Source organism: Hermetia illucens, chromosome 4 (genome assembly GCF_905115235.1).
Source record: "Hermetia illucens chromosome 4, iHerIll2.2.curated.20191125, whole genome shotgun sequence".
In the NCBI taxonomy this organism is placed as follows: domain Eukaryota; kingdom Metazoa; phylum Arthropoda; class Insecta; order Diptera; family Stratiomyidae; genus Hermetia; species Hermetia illucens.
In genome coordinates, this window is record NC_051852.1 from 35,316,274 (window position 1) to 35,337,517 (window position 21,244).

Below are 21,244 nucleotides of genomic sequence, written 5' to 3' on the forward strand. Positions count from 1 at the left end.
CACGCGTACGCTCGCTGCAAGCCAGACTCAAGAACCACAGGCGATTAGCAGCCAGTCTGCGTCGGGTCTAGTCGTGACTTTTTCTCTGAGGTGCTCGGTTTCTTCCTGGACCCGTTCATGCTCCTTCGCGCCGCGAGTTGCAGTTGGTTTCGTAAGTGCGATTTTGCTCGGGATCGCGCTAAAGCCTTCGATTGAATGAAAGTGAATTGCGAGTGATTTTCGCGACAAACAAAGGAAAATATCATCACGTCATGATGAACCCGGACGACCACGCGGAGGAGGAGCGCAAGAGTTTCTTGCAGGTTCTTGCCGCCTTCAAGCATTACGAGTGAGTGGAAATTGTTTGTTGCTAAGTTGGATTGCATGGAGATTCCGTTTGGTTGAGGAACACAACGGAGAAGTCGATCAGATCTTCTAATTCCAGGGAACGAAAGCAGGAAGCAACTGGGAACGGCCTAGCAACTACATAAATCAATTCGCTGCTTCTCGATCGTGGGTGAGAACAACTGTTAGCGCGGGACCGCTTATCTCTCCACGTCGCTCCTCCCCAAGAATGCTCGCTAAACGTGTGAATTTTCAGATGTCATTTCTCATGAGATCGGAGAAACCCGGCGCTTCTAACCCACTCCAATTAGAGTTACGACCGGGCAACTGTTCAGAGCGAGATTCCCATATGCTCGTGCCTCACATTCACTTTCAATTTGGATTACTTCAAGGGGACAAGTGAAATCAATTTCGTTATCATTGCTACAAGCATTCAGACTGATAACCGGGAAAAGTATTAATAATCACACGATTCTCCGGCAAGGAAGCGGGGCGGGCGGGAGACGTTATCGAAATGTGTTTTTATCTATTACCGTCCGGCGGCCGGTGCGTGTCGGAAGATATCCATTCCGGGCCAATAGCCCCAAAGCACATCGAAAACGCTACACGTGCTAACGCCTTTGCACGGAATATTTATGAGCGAATGTTGACATAAAATAATCTCTCCCACGCCGCCGTGCCGTCGAGGAAACCCGAATGTAAATAAATCAGTCCAATGTGCATTGCGGCATCTTCAATTCCACAATTTCAGTTGATAGCAACTCTATCATTTTCATTTTGCAGATTGTTCAGGCTATCATGCCAATCAGCGCATTCCGAGGCCAATTGCTCGTTCATTTAATGCTGATTGTGTCAGGCTTGGGTTAGTTTTTATCCAAACGGAGTTGGGCGAAAAATGGTTAGGAGAAACATACCCGCACGTCCTGCAAACGTGTTAAAGTTATTTCACAGAATCAACGTCTTTCCCGATATTTAATCACGTAGGCTTCTGCCCCCTACGTTAGTTTCCAGGGTAGTTGGCCCGCGTCTGTAAATATAGTGACCTCAACGTGCAAACAAAGGTACCGCTGTGAATTGGCTGATGTAATTCAATAATATACCTGTAGTGCAGGCCTACATTCTAGCATACACTCTAGTTTATATTGGCAATGGCTTCCTGTCGGAGATGGAATCGTTGGTATGTGCCTCGTTGAGGTGTTTCGAGCAAATTAGTTCCAATATCACAGTCAAAAAAAGTTTGTCAACACTACAAATAATGAGCTCATCATCAATGGCGCAACTACCGGTATCCGGTCTAGGCCTGCCTGAATGAAGAACTCCAGGCACTCCGGTTTTGCGCCGAGGTGCACCAATTCGATATCTCCAAAAGCTGTCTGGCGTCCTGACCTACGCCATTGCTCCATCTCAGGCAGGGTCTGCCTCGTCTTCTTTTGCCCTTATTGATTTTTCGGGGTGGATCATCCTCATCCATACGGATTAAGTGACTCGCCCACCGCAACTTGTTGAGCCGGATTTTATCGACAACCAGACGATCGTGGTATCGCTCATAGATTTCGTCGTTATGTAGGCTACGAAATCGTGCATCCTCATGTAGGGGGCCAAGAATTCTTCGGAAAATTCTTCTCTCGAAGGCGACCAGGAGTTCGCCGTTTTTTGCTAAGAACCCGTCTCTAAGGAATACATAAGGACTGGTAAGATCATAGTCTTGTACAGTAAGAGCTTTGGCCCTATGATAAGACATTTCGAGCGAAACAGTTTTTCTAAGTTGGAATAGGCTCTGTTGGCTGACAACAACCGTGCGCGGATTTCATCATCGTAGCTGTTATCGGTTGTGATTTTCGACCCTAGGGTCGAGGAGAGGAGAAATTTTCAACGGTCTCAAAGTTGTAGACTCCTATCTTCATCCTTTTCGTTTGACCAGTGCGATTCGATTTTGTTTGTTCTTTTGGTTTTGGCGCTGACGTTGCCGCCATGTACTTCGTCTTGTCTTTATTAATGTGCAGCCTAAGATCTCGCGCCGCCTGCTCGATCTGGATGAAGGTAGACTGCACATCTCGGGTTGTTCTTCTCATGATGTCAATATCGTCAGCGTAGGCCAATAGTTGGATGGACTTGAAGAGGATGGTGCCTCTCGCATTCCCATTGGCATCGCGAATCACTTTCTTCGGGGCCAGGTTAAAGAGGACGCATGATACGACATCCCCTTGTCTTAGACCGTTGTTGATGTTGAATGGTGAGGTCAGGGTCAGCTTAGTCAGTCTTATCAATTTTGTTGGGATACCGTATTCACTCATGGCCGTGTACAGTTTTACCCTGACTATGCTATCATAGCCGGCTTTAAAGTCAATGAAAAGATGGTGGAAAAACTGTTAGAATATGGCCATCAATATTCTAACAGTTTTTCCATCGCTTGCGGCAGAGAAAGTCTGATCTGTTGCTGATTTGCCTGAAGTGAAGCCTTTTTGGTATGGGCCAATGATATTCTGGGCATATGGGACTATTCGGCCTAGCAAGATAGAGGAGAATATCTTTTAGATGGTAGTCAGCAACGTGATACTTCTATATTTGCTGCACTACGTGATATCCCCCTTTTTATGCATGAGACAGATAATGCCCCGTTGTCAGTCGTCAGGTATTGAACCGCTGTCCCATACTTTGAGCATCAGTTGATGAACCGCTTGGTGTAATTGGTTCTGGCGACATGGTTTTTAAGCCGGTGACTTGCATAAACTGTTTCTTCTATGCTTGGTGGTGGCGGCATTGGTATGTCGTCTTCAGTTGACGGAACCTCCAACTGGCCGATATTTTGGTTGTTGAGCAGTTCATCAAAATATTCAACCTATCGCTCCAATATGCCCATTCTGTCGAAAATCAGATTCAGATAGTTGGTAAAATCTCCGCGCCTGGTGCGGTTGCTCTTTGTACTTTTCTAATTCACAGACTTGTTGGTTCTCCCAGGCTTCCTTTTTCCGTGGGTGAAGCTGCTTCTCCGCTCGATGGAGTTCGTGCTAAGTCTCTGCACGTGCCCGCGTTCTTTGAGAATGCAACATTACTCGGTATGCGACTCTCACCTGATTGTCAGAGGGAATTGTAGGTGGTGTCGTAATTCGAGCTCGGAGCGCTATGCCAACGAGATAGTGATCCGAGTCTATATTGGCCCCCCTATATGTTCTTACATTCATCAACGCTGAGAAGTGCCGGCGTTCGATCAACACATGGTCAATTTAGTTGAAAGTGGTCCCGTCTGGAGAGGCCTACATATGTTTGCGGACCGCTTCCTGCGCAAACCAAGTACTTCCATTCTTTTATACTTTTTCACTAGCTAGTTTTCTTTTCTAATAGCAAACATTTTGAAATTATTTTTCATTCATTTTCCTTCAAATCCTATTTTTTCCCAGTCAGCTGCGGTGAATGTTTTGTACGCCCCTGATGAATTTTGACCTTTTTGTGGGATATGATTTTATACCAGCTTCCGCACTTCGACGCTTCCCCAGTAGTCTCTAATTTTTTTTTTCTTTGAGTTTCTTAAAAATTGCTCTGCATTTCTCCATTAATTTTCGAACAACAATCCGGCCTATTCTCTGCACAATTTTGCGTTAACCCTTATAGTTCGACCGGAGACTTGGTTGGTCGCTTTCGCTTTCATGGGTATGTTGAAGCTGTACTTATACTTACCCCTTCTAAACGGACAATTTCTCGATAACTAAGCCATTAACAACGAATGATGGCAACAGTGGCTCCTTTTTTGCTACTGGAATATCAGCTTTTCTGCCCATACTGTCAATATACTGCATGGAAAGTGTTCTGTAGAGTCCTTTCGGATGCTGCTTGATTGTTCAAGTGTTCAAGTAGGCGAAGACATGGCAAATTCGTGGAGATGCAATCGATGGACCATTAATACGTCTTAGCCCGAGTCCAATCCTCATGATTTCTACCAATCAAAAAAGCGTGGAAATCTCTGATCTCGGTTTGACAATTGAAGCAATAGTGAAGAAAGTTTCGTAGTTCGAGTTTCAAAAACCGATGTTTGCGGTTTGGTTCCCATCCTCGCGCACTGTAAAAACATCTTCTATAGCTTTGGCGGTGTTCAGTAGTGGGGCTCCTCTAGATCCAGTCAGTCCAGCTGAAGTCGAGAAACGCTGATCACAAAAAACGCCCGTTGTGGAAATCCACTTCATCTAAGTTACTCTGGAGCGTGAAGCAATTTCATAGCACAGTTCACCGTTGGCTGCGAGCAGTGATTTGAGATACTTAAATTTCTAAGTTCTCGGTAGCTCGCTATCGCTGATAGTGGTAGTGCCTGTTCCATTAGGGTCGATCGTCAAAAACTCTGTTTTATGCAGATTCAGTCAAAGATTGTGCTGCGTGAGATGCAAAACTGTTTAGATATACCTGTCATGCTAGATGGGTTTGTGTGGCATGCAAGTGAAACAACTTCTCTAAATTTCGGTATGCAATATGGATGCTTTCCGCCGTGTTTTCTCATGAGTACCACACATCGTGTATTTGGTTGTGTATGAGGTGGGTGCTGTGAACACTCAAACTCTATTGTCCTTCTTCTTTTTCATCAGCCTTTGTCTCGTTCACAAGCAGGGTTCATTGTACTCGATTCCCCCGTCTAACGGAATATGCCCGATTCCGTTTGTGGATGTAATGCTGCCCGATGCAGTTGGAGAACATTAACGCCAAAATCTAATTGTTTGTGACTACAGGCGGAACTGTTCGATAGAAAAATATATAAACATGGTGTAAACATACCGAAAACTTCAGACGCGTTTTTCTCGCACTCAGATCCTAGTGGTCCATTGTACTCGATTCCTCCGTCTAACTGTACTACCAGTACATCCAAGCTTCCATATGTTTTATGGCACATGATGGATGCTTTTAAGAGCTCATGCCATTGACAACTTTTGCTTTTTTGACAAGCGTGACAGAACCGTACCGCTTCTGTTACTTGTTTTGACATATTTGGTCGAACGAACTGACGCTGGATCATTTTCTCGTTGATTGCTTCAGTAAGGTTGGAGAGCTAATTGCTAATTCTTCTAAACTTCTAGTTATGGCTGCTAGCGAGGAGAGATAATTACAATGAAAAGATGTTGAGCCTCTACGACAAATTATAAGTATACGATACTCGGAGATTGTTAACAACTCTCTGTCGTAAGTGCTGCAATGTTGTTACGTTGGGGGACAATTTTCTAGAGGAAAGATCAAGTGACTCCCAATGACTTTCGTAGAATTGGCCCAAAAGTTTTCTGATGCTTGATTTCAGTTCAGTTTTTAACATCATCATGTCGCCAAATTTGGTTGCTGTGTTCCTTGCTCAGCTTGGCATTCTTGACGTCACTCTCCTCGAGGAAATCCGTTGCGCTATGACTCACAACAAGACAGACGGCTCAAGAACAATAAGTAAGACCAATCTTTAAGAGGCGATAGCATATTATCGATGAGTTTATGACGTCGAACAGGTTAATTTTTTTGGGTTAAGATGCAGGTGCCTAACAGCGTGGCTTATCTCTCATGTACAACACATCGGCAAATTCGCACTTAAGCGTCAGCACTTATGGAGTACTTATCCCATTCAATAAAACACTGGTATCAAGAAACTATTAGCTGACTCTTACATACACATAATATCCAAATTCTTTTTGAACAAATTCATAAGATAGTTTCCTTCTAATAAAAAATTATTGAGATTAATTTGTATGAATCTCATATCTACGTGAATGCCTCTCTTCTATTCCGGTCTACACTTTCCTCTCTGCATAGCATCCAGTTTCGATGAGCTCCGGAATCCTTGCTAATATAGCGTCATTCACCGAATTTCCTGCACCGGTTAGTTCTATCTTTTCTTATCCTATCCAGCAGTCCTCCCATTTTTTGATACTTTCGGACAGAAATCTAATTAAAACAATCCTAATGTATCGTGAAACAGTCCCTAATGGGTGCCAGTATTTATGCTTGTAGGAAATTTTGAACACCTATAATTTTTTTTTAAGTTCACGTAGATTATCATTCCACCGCTATGTTATATTCATTTTATTTGGCACACGACTGAAGGCGACTTCCAAATCCTCAACCACTGACGTCAATTTTTATGTCTTCTAATTTCCCATTAGCAATGTCGACTGGATCTAAGTTGACCTCTGAAGAGCAGAAAATCATAACCATACCGTTTCTAATGCCAACGCGACCCTTCTTCCATTAGCATCACTTAGTATGGCGCTAGATGAGTGACCGTCTACCAACGCTAGCGGTAAGTGACTCTTGGCCAACGTGTGCTTTGCTTTGATTGTAGAGGTTGCCATAAGGGACGTCGTTGAAGTTGAAGATGCCAAAATAACCATAAGATTTGACCACTGGCAATCACGAGAGTTGTGTTAGTCGGGCTAGGGAATATGATTCTTTCAGACCCTCTCACGTAATGTATTAAACTTCACATGTCTTACAATAGTAATGGTGCGTTGGGATCGCGAAAAGTTCCTGAAAATGAAGATGAGGTGAAGTTGAAAATCGAAAAAAATATGATTTCAAGGGCGCACATTGAACACAAGTGCCATCCCATGCTCTTTCTGTCGCAAATATCGATTAGGCACGAGCTATGGGGTTCCTTCTCTACCTCAACATCATCAACATCAACGGCGCAACAACCGGTATCCGGTCTAGGCCTGCCTTAATAAGGAACTCCAGACATCCCGGTTTTGCGCCGAGGTCCACCAATTCGATATCCCTAACAGCTGTCTGGCGTCCTGACCTACGCCATCGCTCCATCTTAGGCAGGGTCTGCCTCGTCTTCTTTTTCTACCATAGATATTGCCCTTATAGACTTTCCGCGTTGGATCATCCATACGGATTAAGTGACCCGCCCACCGTAACCTATTGAGCCGGATTTTATCCACAACCGGACGGTCATGGTATCGCTCATAGATTTCGTCATTGTGTAGGCTACAGAATCGTCCATCCTCATGTAGGTTGCCAAAAATTCTTCGGAGGATTCTTGTCTCGAACGCGGCCAAGAATTCGCAATTTTTCTTGCTAAGAACCCAAGTTTCCGAGGAATACATGAGGACTGGCAAGATCATTGTCTTGTACAGTAAGAGCTTTGACCCTATGGTGAGACGTTTCGAGCGGAACAGTCTGTAAGCTGAAATAGGCTCTGTTGGCTGACAACAACCGTGCGCGGATTTCATCATCGTGGTTGTTATCGGTTGTGATTTTCGACCCTAGATAGGAGAAATTGTCAACGGTCTCAAAGTTGTATTCTCCTATCCTTATTCTTCTTCGTATTTGTGTTTGACCAGTGCGGTTTGATGTTGTTGGTTGATTGGTCTTCGGTGCTGACGTTGCCACTATATATTTTGTCTTGCCTTCATTGATGTGCAGCCCAAGATCTCGCGCCGCCTGCTCGATCTGGATGAAGGCAGTTTGTACGTCTCGGGTGGTTCTTCCCATGATGTCGATATCGTCAGCATAGGCCAGTAGTTGGGTGGATCACTCAGCATCACGGATCATTTTCTCCAGGGCCAGGTTAAAGAGGACGCATGATAGCGCATCCCCTTGTCGTAGACCGTTGTTGATGTCGAATGGTCTTGAGAGGGATCCTACTGCTTTTATCTGACCTCGCACATTGGTCAGGGTCAGCCTAGCCAGTCTTATTAATTTCGTCGGGATACCGAATTCTCTCATGGCCGTGTACAGTTTTACCCTGGCTATGCTATCATAGGCGCCTTAAAGTCGATGAAGAGATGGTGCAACTGTTGTCCATATTTCAACAGTTTTTTCATCGCTTGCCGCAGAGAGAAAATCTGATCTATTGCTGATTTGCCTGGAGTGAAGCCTCTTTGGTATGGGCCAATGATGTTCTGGGCGTATGGGGCTATCCGGCCTAGCAAGATAGTGGAGAATATCTTATAGATGGTACTCAGCAACGTGACACCTCTATAATTGCTGCACTGTGTGATATCTCCCTTTTTATGTATGAGACAGATAATGCCTCGTTGCCAATCGTCAGGCATTGATTCGCTGTCCCATACCTTGAGCACAAGTTGATAAACCACTTGGTGTAACTGGTCGCCTCCATATTTAACCAATTCGGCCGTAATTCCATCGGCTCCTGGCGACTTATGATTTTTTAGCCGATAAATTGCACGGACTGTTTCTTCTAAAGTTGGTGGTGTCAGTGTTTGTCCGTCGTCTTCAGTTGGCGGGACCTCCAACTCGCCGATGTTCTGGTTGTTCAGTAGCTCATCAAAGTACTCAACCCATCGCTCTAATATGGCCATTCTGTCGGAAATCAGATTTCCCTCTTTGTCTCGGCAGGATGAGCATCGAGGTGTATAAGGCTTCATCCTGCTTACTTGTTGGTAAAACTTGCGCGCCTGGTGCGGTTGCTCCCTGTACTTTTCTAGTTCACAGACTTGTTGGTTCTCCCAGGCTTCCTTTTTCCGTCTGTGAAGTCGCTTCTCCGCTCGACGGAGTTCATGATAAGTCTCTGGGCGTGCCCGCGTTCTTCGAGAATGCAACATTACTCGGTATGCGGCATTCTTCCGTTCCGTTGCTAGCTTACATTCATCGTCAAACCAGCCGTTCCTTTTGCGGCTGGGGCCAAGTATGTTTGTGGCCGTATCCATGATAACGTTCTTCAGGTGATTGTGAAGATCATTTGTTGATGTTTCATCTCCAAGTCCTCTGTTGACTGCGGTAATTGCGGCATCCATTTCCCTCTTGTAAGTGTTGCGGCGAGCTGTGCTGTGAATGGCTTCAGTGTTAACTCTCACCTGATTGTCAGAGGGGATTCTAGGTGGTATTGTTATTCGAGCTCGGAGCACCATGCCAACGAGATAGTGATCCGAGTCTATATTGGCCCCCCTATATGTTCTGACATTCATCAAGGCTGAGAGGTGGCGATGGTCGATCAAGACATGGTCAATTTGGTTGAAAGTGGTCCCGTCTGGAGAGGCCCACGTATGTTTGTGGACCGCTTTTCGCGCAAACCAGGTACTTCCAACAACCATTTCGTGTGACCCTGCTAATTGAACAGTCCGCAGCCCGTTATCATTTGTTTTTTCGTGTAAGCTATGGGAGCCAACGTATCGCCTGAATACTGGCTCCTTCCCTACTTGGCTGTTAAAATCTCCAAGTATGATTTTGATATCATATCTGGGACAGGCTTCGAGGGTTCGTTCTACTGCCTCGTAGAAGGTATCCTTCTCCGACTCTGCAGTCTCCTCTGTAGGGGCGTGAACGTTTGTGAGGCTTATATTTCTAAACTTGCCTCGCAAGCGCAGAGTGCATAGCCGTTCGCTTATGTTTTCAAAGCCGATAACAGCAGGTTTCATTTTTTGGCTGACTAAGAAACCTACTCCGAGCACATGGTTTACTGGATGACCGCTATAATATATGGTGTAGTGGCTCTTCTCCAGAAAACCGGTCCCTGTCCATCGCATCTCTTGCAACGCTGTTATATCAGCCCTATATTGGGACAGGGTATCGGCTAGCTGCTCATCAGCTTCATCTCTGTACAGGGAGCGCACGTTCCATGAGAAAATGCGCAAATCGTTATTCCGTTGTCGTTGCCGGGTCTGTCGTTTTAAAATCCGTCCTGTCCGAGGCTCCTGTTGTGGCTTCGTAACAAGTTGTTTTCCGTGTAGGGTTGTCAGCCCTACCCAACCCCCAACCTGGAGGACCAGTTGGTACAATTTGTCCCGGGAGACTCGCCTTCATCCTGCTCCGTCTGCAGCTTTTCGTTAAGAAAGGGCTCCCAGCGGTTACCACGTGGAGGTGGAGATAGGGTTTGGTAGTAGATCTGTTGGTGTTGGTTCAGCAGGCATTTCCCAGGTTTTATGCTCCATCGTGGGTACCAATCCACGTTTCGTCCCGGGACCTATACTACCCTTTGACCACCTCAACATCTACTGGTCATTAAATATGGAAGCGCCTCTGCTCGATTTCTTTACTTTCCCAAACTCGGTTTCTTTTAATTGGGTGCTGAACCTCCACCTGATAACGTTTGGCTGCAGTATGTTACAGCTTCGCATAGTTCTTAAGGCTATTGTTGTATTCATTAATGATTGGCTGAAACGTAATCATTTTTTTTATGCTTTCCTTATCATTCGCATTCTCGTTTAGATTCAGGGGGGCCGGTTTTATTGACTTTTGGGCAGTACTCCAGCTAACCTCCATGGGAAACCATGGTCGAATAGTTTTCTTTCGAACCAACAGACAAAATCCGAAAAGCATTGGACAGAGAGTGCATCACTGCTCGGACTTAAGAATTGGAGGAGGTGGCCAAATTATTGGGATGTTTGGGGGAGTAGCATACTGAAGACCAAGGCCCGAAAATGTCTATATTGCCTCGTTGACTATAACAGGGAGGAGGGAATCCCTTCCTTTAGAACAACCAATAATACAGGCAGGCGATGACGGCTTTACGGTTTCTTACCAGGGCAGAGGCAATAATACAGCTTTCCTCAAACGACTTTAAAATGGAATTTATGTAACAACAACATAAAAAGGTATAATCATATGAAATAGACATGTCAATTTATCGCCAATCCCACAGCATTCACAGCGCTCCAATATATCAGCAGCCCCTATAATAATAATTATCATCTTTATTGAAACAGTCTCATTCATATTGACCCGCTACAAAAAATAAAGTATGCAAACCAGTAATCGTAACCAAATACCTAGTTTGTATCTGGAGAGTGATTCTGTACCTTGAAGCAATTCAGAGTTCCATGTTGTGGATATCATATCAAGCAAGGAATACGCGACTAGGCTCTCAACTCCTTATGGAGAGACACACTATCACAGTAGATTTAATGATACGCGGACGTAAACTTAACATTGGCAACTATTCAATTACATCTAAATTTTCAATCCAATATATTATTCTTTGTTAGATTTAAATGTCCTTCAGGTATTCAGACTACGTTGGTCTCGTCATCATCTATTCCATTCGTATGAATGTTACTTGTTTCCAGGCGCTATTGAGGGAATGGTATTTTCCGCTTAAATTGGTCGAAGCCATATAAGATTGTTTCGTACAAAAATATAATTCGCAAGAAGAGTGGAAATTTCCGCTGATATCCTAAACTCCATTTCTTTATAACATATTCAAATCGATTCCAGAGCATCTATGTTTCTCATTCTTAATTCTAGTCTTGCACGTGTTCTTTACTACAATTTCCTCATTAATATTTCAGCACCTACTCGATGCTGAGAGTAAACAAGACTGAATCATACCTAAATACGTTACCAAATGAACACCAAGACATGCTCCTACCATATCGAAATCACTTGAATAAACTACGAGATTGCATCGAATGTAATTATCGTATAATATCTAAAATGATCAAAGATTCAGATCAGCTTTTCTTGAATTCCGGGGAAACGTCGATACGACAAGAAATCGTCGGCGCAGATGAAGTAACGAAAATTCGCCAGCAAGATTTAGAAAGTGTAAGTACAAAACGAAATGTGAACCGTTAAATGTAATATTGGTGGTAGTAGTGGTGACGGAGGTATCATTAGAATACCGAGAATGAAGTAGATTGTTGCGAGTGTAATAAAAAGATGGATTTTTTATAGAGGGTTGATCCATTTAAATCATTAAAGGTCCAGATAACGTTGAAACAATTCGCTAGAGACTGGAGTTCCGACGGCGAGGAGGAGCGACGACAATGTTATCAGCCAATTATTGATGCAATCATGGACTTCTACAAACCTGAAGAATAGTAAGTTTAAACTGTTGTTTTTGGGTGCAAGGGTAGTGAACGATTTCTTTTCGAATTGCAGTGATTTATCAAAAATCAAAATTTTAGTACCTGGTGCCGGTCTCGGTCGAATGGCTTATGAACTAGCTTATCGAGGATATTGTTGTGAAGGCAATGAATTCTCATTTTTCATGTTAATCGCCTCAAATTTTGTTCTGAACAAGTACGTACTTTCCTTGCTCTAATACATTTAATAATCTTTTAAGGTAAAAAGTGAAATTATTCAGGCAGAATAGTGTTGAATATACGAGCATTAACAATATTAAATTTTCTGTTTTTCTCCAGATGTGAGATCGAGAATCAATACACAATTTATCCATGGATTCATCAATATGTAAATAATGTTTGCCGTAGTGATCAGATAGCACCGATTACGTTTCCAGATGTGAGTCCAGTAGAAGCGCCTCCGAAAGGTCCCCTATCAATGGTTGCTGGAGATTTTTTACTTGTACGTTTTGTTTATAAATATTAATGAATTGTGTTATGACAATGAGGTATTTACATGAAATTCTCACCTAAATGTTGTAGGTTTATACCGAGCCTGATAGCTGGGATGGTATCGCCACTTGCTTCTTCATTGACTGTGCGAATAACGTAATTGAATTCATTGAGACAATTTACAGGTAAGATTTTCTAACTAGTTCCGAAGTCCTTTCTTCTTATTTTTATGCAAAATATACATATGGTAATAGCAGCTTAGGCGCAATATTATAAATGGTTGAATCTTGGATAAAGGAGTGAACAGAAATCCTTCATTTATTTCCCATTATTCAAAGATACAGTGAGCGCAATTTCTATATGCAATGTCTATCTGTCTCTTTTTTTTCATCGTTGGAAGGTGGAAAGGTTCAAAACCTACTGCTGGCTCCTGCCATACAGTTATGTGAGACTTCTACTCACTAAAACCACCTCCTTCTTCTTCCACTCTCCCCACGGGACTGCTATAAGTATTGCATCGCAGGGCTGGATCGGTTCTTAACTGCGGCGCATTATTGTTCGCTCCCTTTCTTGCCTTCTTCGCAGTTCTTCATGCCTCAGCTGTTGATGAATCATTTTCAGCTCAATTACCACTTGATTCCAAGCCTCCGTTGATTCCAACATAAACTCTACTATATTTCCAGGTGTTAAGCGCCTATCTGCGATCGCCTCCAGCCCTCAAATACAACATGCTCTGCATTCTCAACCACGTTACCACATCTTGGGCAGCATGGTGACTCGTCGTATCCAAACCGATGTAGATAAGCCCGATAACCTCCATATTCACTTAAAAACTGTGTTAGCTCGTAGTTTAGTTCCCCGTGGCTCCTTTCAATCCACCTTCGAATGTGTGGAATGATACGGTAGGTCCAACGGCTAGTTTGTGCCCCGTTCCATCTCTTTTTTTGCCATTTTGCGATGGATTCCCGCCGTGCTAGTTGCCGTCGAAGTTCAATAGACTCCTCGATGGCATACATTTTGTCCTAGAGACGCCGACTTTCATCCGCCAAGATGTTTATGGGGATTGTCCCTACCAGTACATATGCTACTTTTCCTGATGTTGTTCGATAAGCACTGCTTACCCGGAGTGCAATTAGTCGATACGTCATTCCTAGTTTTCCGCAGTTTGATTTGTTTTCCAGAACGGTTCCCAAACTGGAGCTGCGTACAGTAGCACGGAACTAACTACCCTTGAAATAAGACGACGTCGACTTTGTCTTGGTCCAACAATGTTCGGTAGTATCCTCGAGATCGTTACAGCGATGGAAGATGCTTTGGTTGCAGCGCACTCAATGTGTTTTTTAAAGTTGAGTCTTTTGTCAATCATTACTCTCAAATATTTAAGCGACTCTTGGGAGTAAGTTGTTTTTTCACCAACTTTGATTTTCACGATCGTGTCTTTCCTTCTTTTGCTGATTAGCACTAGTTCCGTTTTATGTTCAGCAAGTGATAGATAGTTCCTTGGTTCCTTGGTTTCCTGAGAATTCGTTGTATGATATTTTGTCTCTGGTGGAAAGCAATCATTTGCAAGTGCAAAATTTCTATAAACGCAGATAGTTGAAACGTCTATAAAATTACTTTTGAAAAGTTTTTTTTGTAATTAAAAGTTGTAACATGAAATTGTGTAGTGTAGTGTACGTAAAACACTGCTCATCATTAACTTTTTTAACTTAGGTTATAGCGATGCCTCGTGGAAAAGTGTTAACCGAAGAAGAAAAAGGCCAACTTTCCAGAATGGAAAATTTGAGCTGCACAATAAGAGCGATGTTGAGGGAAATTGGTAGATCCGACGGAGTTGTGAGGAATTTCTTTAGATTAAAGGGAAAATACGATACAAACAAGTATCCACGAAATCGGGAAAAGGGAAATCGCCCTGATTAAGGAGGAAGCTACTAGAAATAAACTTTGGTTCGTTCCAGATCATGTCGAAATTACTTCTTCCTATTAAGAAGAGACGGGTGCAACAGATTTTCCATGCTGATAACAGCATTAAATATAAAAAGCCTCATTTAACACCGACATAATAAGGCTCATCTCACCATTTCTCTTTGTTCTTGTTATGGACACCGTCACACGGGATATCCAACGTCCAGCGCCCTACACACTGCTTTATACAGATGATGTTTTCCTAGCATCTGATAGCAAAAATGATCTCGAGCAACTTGTTCAAAAATGGAATGATCGCCTGATGCAACACGCTCTCAGATTGAATCTAAACAAAACTGAATTTTTGATGACCGATCCCCATGAAACAGGCACAATCACTGTCAGCGGCAGTGATCTGCCAAGAACTGAGCGATTTAAATACCTCGGGTCAACGCTATCAGCCAATGGAGAACTACGATAAGAAATTGCTTCACGCATTAACACAACCTGGATGAAGTGGCGTTCCACAACTGGTGTTCTTTGTGATCGACGTATCAACGAACGTCTCAAATCTAAAATTTACCGCAATGTCGTCTGTCCTGTCGCTCTCTATGGTTCTGAGTGTTGGTCGACTATAAAAGACAATGAACGGCGTCTTGCTGTAATGGGGGCGAAGATGTTGCGTTGGACTAGTGCCGTGACACGTTTAGATCACATCCGAAATGAGGATATCCGCGATCGTTATGGGGTTGCACCGATCGTGGAAAAGTTGCGAGAAAGGCGTCTGATCATGCAATTCGTGCCAACGAGAATTCATTTGCCAAGGTTGGTCTGAAGATCGAAGTCGATGGTAAACGACCAAAAGGCAGACCTAAACAACGGTGGCTTGATACACTAGATGGGGATTTAAAAACCTCGAGATTGCACCCAGATCAAGCATTTGATAGAGCCAAATGGCGAAGCCGATCACGACGAGCCGACCCCGCTTGTGAACGGGACAAAGGCTGAAGAAAAAGAAGAAGATAATAAGGCTCGTCTCAAATTGGCTAGATCGTGGATGAAATGGGAGAAGAATGGAAGGCAGTAATTTTTTTGGATGAGAAGAAATTCAACCTTTACGGCCCAGCTGGATTTAGCGCATTTTGGTACAATCCAAAAAATGAAGCTCCTCGAATGAGTCGCAACTTTGGAGGTGGCAGTGTTATGGTTTGGGGGGCATTTTCTTTTCTCGGTAACCTTCTACAGGGAATCGTACCAGCCAAACTGAACTCAGTAATTTATACTGAGCTTTTGGAAGCCATTTTGATGCGTTTGACAACGCCACGTTACACGCTTCTGCATACACGATATCATTTTTAAATGACGAACAAATAAAAATTTTACAGTGATCACATTGAAGTCCTGATCTTAGCCCCATGGAGAATATATGGGGGATACTTGCAAGGAAAGTCTATGCGAATGAACGCCAATTTACCTCCTTACTTGAGTTAAAGAACAAAATTTTAGAATGCTGGGACTAAATCGAAGAAAATACTTTAAAAATTTAATAGCCTCAACGCCAAATCGAATTTCTGAAATCATAAGTTATAATGGGGGCAAAACAAAATATTAGTAACTAGTCAATACGCGTTGAAATGAAACAATAGGCTTAAAGTGTAAGTGCGTATATACAAATTGCGCAATAAAAAATTTAATTTTTGTTAATTTAAAAGATGAAGATTTATTTTGTTATTTTTTTGTTATTCTAAACCTAAATAAAGATACATTTACTATCATATAAACTTTATATTTCTCAAGGCTTCTATATAGCCACAACGAGCAATATATGGGGTGCGTATATAGAAATTGCGCTCACTGTATTTCCTTCCAATTGTTGACAAGCTGCGAAAACAATGACTACACAAATCTGCATATAATCCTCATTAGAACATATACGCTGCATGCATTACAGCACGTCCAATCTTAACTTGAATGTTATACAGATAAAATCAACATTAGTGTCACCATTTTGAACGACATTGCTATGTTGACCCATAACTACCTTTGAAAATCCCTGTCCTACATTAGCAAGTTTTGTCTATTTAAACCCTTATCACATTCAATATGGTACTTTCCTACTTATCGCTAAATAATTCAATCCAAACACTATTGATATTTCTAAAAATACATAGAGGCGATTTCTGCTGGTAATGTGTGAAATTTTTCTGATAAACTCTGGTTTACGACTCATCTGAACTTTACCCACTATAAAATTCATAATTTTGCAGAATAACATATTGCTTACATCAATTCTGAGTGAAATCATCTTTGCTATTTCATATGCACAATTTGTTGGGAATATTATTTAGCGTTGTTCGCTTTCAATTATTGATAGTAAACATTGTCGGTTGTTTATAATGACCCAGCATTTTATTAATTCTGGTTCTTATGGATTGGATTTCAACTGAAGCTTATAATTCGATTCTATAAAGGAGATTACGTCGTAATGTTTGATCCTTTTTCATATCTATAAGAGGTCAAGATCTATTTGCTTTACACGGCAATGAAAATAGATTAGAAAAATCAAATTTTTATGGCTGTGTTATAGATGAAATTTCACTTTAACATAATATGAAAATGATATTGTGGACCTAATATCGCAGAAAATAATGAAAGTTTTAATTATGACAGACGACTTTATCAAACAGTAGAAATAACTGTCTATTTTGCAGATGTAATAAGTCAGCAGGATGAAGCCTTATACACCACGATGCTCATCCTGCCAGACAGAATGGGCATATTGGAACGATGAGTTGAATATTTTGATGAACTGCTCAATAACCAAAATATCGGCGAGTTGGAGGTCCAGCCAACTGAAGGTGACGGACAAATACTGCCATCACCAAGCATAGAAAAAACAATCCGTGCAATTCATTGGCTTAAAGACCATAAGTCGTCAAGAGCCGGTGGAATTACAGCCGAATTGGTTAAATATGGAGGCAACCAATTACACCAAGCGGTTCATCAACTGATGCTCAAAGTATGGGACAGCGAATCAATGCCTGACGACTGGCAACGAGGCATTATCTGTCTCATACATGAAAAGAGGGATATCATGCAGTGCAGCAATTATAGAGATATCACGTTGCTGAGTACCATCTATAAGATATTTTCCTCTGTCTTGCTAGGCCGGGTAGCCCCATACGCCCAGAACATCATTGGCTCATACCAAAGAGGCTTCACTCCGGGCAAATCAGCAACAGATCAGATTTTCTCTCTGCGACAAAGAATGGAAAAACTATTGGAATATGGACATCAGTTGCACCATCTTTTCATCGACTTTAAAGCATAGCATAGCCAGGGTAAAACTGTACACGGCCATGAGAGAATTCGATATCCCGACGAAATTAATAAGACTGACTATGCTGCCCATAGCCAATGTGCGAGGCCAGATAAAAGCACCAGGATCACTCTCGAGACCATTCAACATGCGTCATGCGTTCTCTTTAACCTGACCCTGGAGAAAGTGATCCGTGATGCTGAGGTAAATGCAAGGGGTGCGATCCTGTTTAAATCCATCCAACTGCTGGCCTGTGCTGACGATATTGACATCATGGAAAGAACGGCCCGAGACGTACAAACTGCCTTCATCCAGATCGAACAGACGGCGCAAGATCTCGGGATGCACATTAATGAATGCAAGACAAAGTACATAGTGGCATCGTCAACACCAATAACCAAAGAACGAACAACATCGAATTGCACTGGTCAAACGAAAACAATAAAGATAGGAGACTATAACTTTGGGGCCGTTGAGAATCACAACTGATAACAGCTACGATGATGAAATCCGCGCTCGGTTGTTGGCAGCCAACAGAGCCTATTTCAGCATATAAAAACTGTTTCGCTCGAAACATCTCACCATAGGGTCAAAGTTCTTACTGTACAAGGCAATGATCTTACCAGTCCTCATGTATTCCTCGGTAACTTGGGTTCGTAGCAAGAAAAATTGCGAACTCTTGGCCGCGTTCGAGACAAGAATCCTCCGAAAAATTTTTGGCCCCCTACATGAGGATGGATGATTCCGTAGCCTACATAACGACGAAATCTATGAGCGATATCATTATCGCCTGGTTATGGATAAAATGCGGCTCAGCTGGTTGCGGTGGGCGGGTCACTTAATCCGTATGAATGAGGATAATCCAGTGCGGAAAGTCTATAAGGGCAATATCTATGGTAGAAAAAGAAGACGAGGCAGACCCTGCCTAAGATGGAGCGATGGCGTAGGTCAGGACGCCAGACAGCTTTTAGGGATATCGAATTGGTGGACCTCAACGCAAAACTGGGGTGTCTGGAGTTCCTTGCTAAGGCAGGCCTAGACCGGATACCGGTTGATGTGCCGTTGATGATGATGAAAACTTTCTATTGGCAAAAATATCTATCTGTTTTGCTAGTACAACAACCCTTTCATGGAAAAAAAATGTTTATATTTTTAATTATAGTTATTTTGGCACTGTTACAGAGTACGAAAAAAAGAAAACACAGACACATATTTTTCTAAAAATGTTTATTAATAATAGTCGTTTGCGCGCAAATATACATATCTGAGCCTTGAAGTTTGTTAGAGCACTGTATTCAAGACTGAAACGGTAGGAGGCAATGTAGAGCATTGCGCTCGCCTATGATTATTACAATAATTTGATTTATTCACAGCTGAGGCGACTAACATCCGACATCCAGTCATGATACAAATCCGCTTGCCATCAGTTAAATTCGAACCGTGACCTTTCGCTACAACAGCCTAGCACTCTAACCACTGAGTATTCCGGACCATTAAATGCTCATTAAAAAAATAAATCGGTCCCACTCCTGATGGAGCGATTGCCTAAGCGACTATGGGAGGGAGCCTTGTTGATACCTCCAATACACATCACTAACGTGTTGTTACACTCTCGAGAGTACCACAGCTTGAAGAATGTTGCGACAGTTAACTTTTTGGTTGTTTTTGACCCTTTGATTAAGGGGCTGTATTGAATTTGGAGACCTGATGATTTGTTCCCTTACGAGCAGACGCTGTAACGACAAGCAAGCGAACATAAGTAACAATCAAATGATGGTCTTTTTCAAGGCTGATATCAGCACGCCTCTTGTAACGTATATTCAGAAAACAACTGCCAATTGACCTTTTGGCAGGGTCTGTGTTCCGATTCACGGAATTCTCGCTTTAGTTGGAGGAAAAAGAGGTTTTGAGGCCTCTCGAATTTTGGCACATTTCAGAAACAATCAAACACTATCCATTCTTCAAACTTTGTCCCGTTCACAAGCGGGGTCGGCTCATCGTGATCGTGATTATGACAAAAACATGAAGGTCCGGGGGGTTAACTTGAGCACCTGCCGTGTAGGCATAATTCCAGGGTGCTCTTTGGCCACAATCAGAACCCCGCCCTAGCGACCACTGCGGTACTGGTTTATACTAATTGCCTGCGCAGCATTCGTGCCAGTGAATGCGTGGCCTATACAACACCTAACTAATTGTACAGCGCGGGTCTACGAGGAGCTCTGGGCGCGATATGGACACCATCAGCATGAATCTCCTGAACCAACCGCAAATAACCGGGCGTTCAAGTTCCCATGGTACCAGATAACTTCCGGTGAGGCTTCGTGGCAGAAGGCGCTTCAGTCCTTTGCAGACTTGGGTCTGATCGCCTTCTTCGAGCACGTGCGGACGACACTTTCTAACGGTTTGACTGGACCATCACAAGAACAAAGAGGGGTGCAATGTGATGAACTCTTACAGCGCCAGAATCGTTTTGATTATGATGCCCTTTGAATTTTTTGTTAGGATCGCTCGCCGTCCTGTGTCCAGTTTATCGTAAAGATCTTTTTAATCGGCTGCTTGGGAAATCGGCAATATTTAACTCGCGGAAGGCCAGGGCGTTCTTTGTCTTGTTTTAACGGTAATTTGATTCGCAGAACAGGAATGAATGGCTGATGTTAAATGCGATGGTCTAGTAGAGAACGCCTTTGCTGTCAGTTACGATGAGAAAATGACTCTTTTATTAGAAGATAGTCAATTTGCGTCTTGCTGTTTCCACTATTTAAAGTAGGAAGTGAAAGGAGCTTTTAACGAACAAGGATCATCTCACCATCTGTTGCCGCCTGCCTTTTCGTCGACTTAACCGTTGAGATCAACAACGACGAGGATATAGTTGTGGACAGGCACGTTACAGGTCTTTGTGTCGAATATTTTTCAGGAGGCATCTTTCTCGGCATCAGGTCGAAATGACTGTGGCGAATAGGCGGTAAAGAACTGAATGCAATCAGCTGAAATGATAGTGAGTTTCATTAATCGGTAATTAAATCGCTCGAAATATCAAGGCTAGTGTCATATTGAATGCATGGGCTACCAAAGTACAGGAGTTTTTGGCCATTTTTACAGCGTATACGTTCTCTATTGCACTTCTAACACCACACCGCCTTAAAAAGAGGATGCCCACCCTGCGTCCCATATCGATCGACGAATCGATAAACAAGCGGGTTGACTCTTGACTCAAAGATGAACTTTTTTGGGCAAATCAAAGCAGCGGCGAACAAAGTTACAGCTGGAGTTGCAGCCTTAAATGGGCTAATGGCAAATATTACGGGCCCTACGTCTAGCAGGGCGCGTCTTCTTCAACACAGTCTGTCCTGCTCTATGGCGCAGAGGTATGGGTTGATGTTCTTGGCAAGGAGGTATATCGTATGCGTCTCGCGCAAGTATAGAAACTGGAAGCTTTGCGGGTGGCGTCAGCGTACCGCACTGTCTCTGAACCGCCCGTGGC

General features: G+C 42.9%; 1 protein-coding gene across 2 annotated transcripts in view; it reads left to right on the plus strand.

Moving 5' to 3' along the window:
* LOC119653628 (carnosine N-methyltransferase) overlaps window positions 1-21,244 on the plus strand; it is a 22,994-nt gene continuing 1,750 nt past the window's right edge. The window contains exons 1-6 of one of the 2 annotated variants that reach the window (XM_038058401.1): window positions 1-328; window positions 11,532-11,787; window positions 11,917-12,062; window positions 12,124-12,264; window positions 12,387-12,549; window positions 12,630-12,724. In XM_038058401.1, coding sequence (XP_037914329.1) covers window positions 252-328; window positions 11,532-11,787; window positions 11,917-12,062; window positions 12,124-12,264; window positions 12,387-12,549; window positions 12,630-12,724 — 878 coding nt within the window. In that variant the 5' untranslated portion in view covers window positions 1-251. The remainder of the gene's footprint in view (window positions 329-11,531; window positions 11,788-11,916; window positions 12,063-12,123; window positions 12,265-12,386; window positions 12,550-12,629; window positions 12,725-21,244) is intronic. The other variant, XM_038058402.1, reaches the window with a different exon arrangement.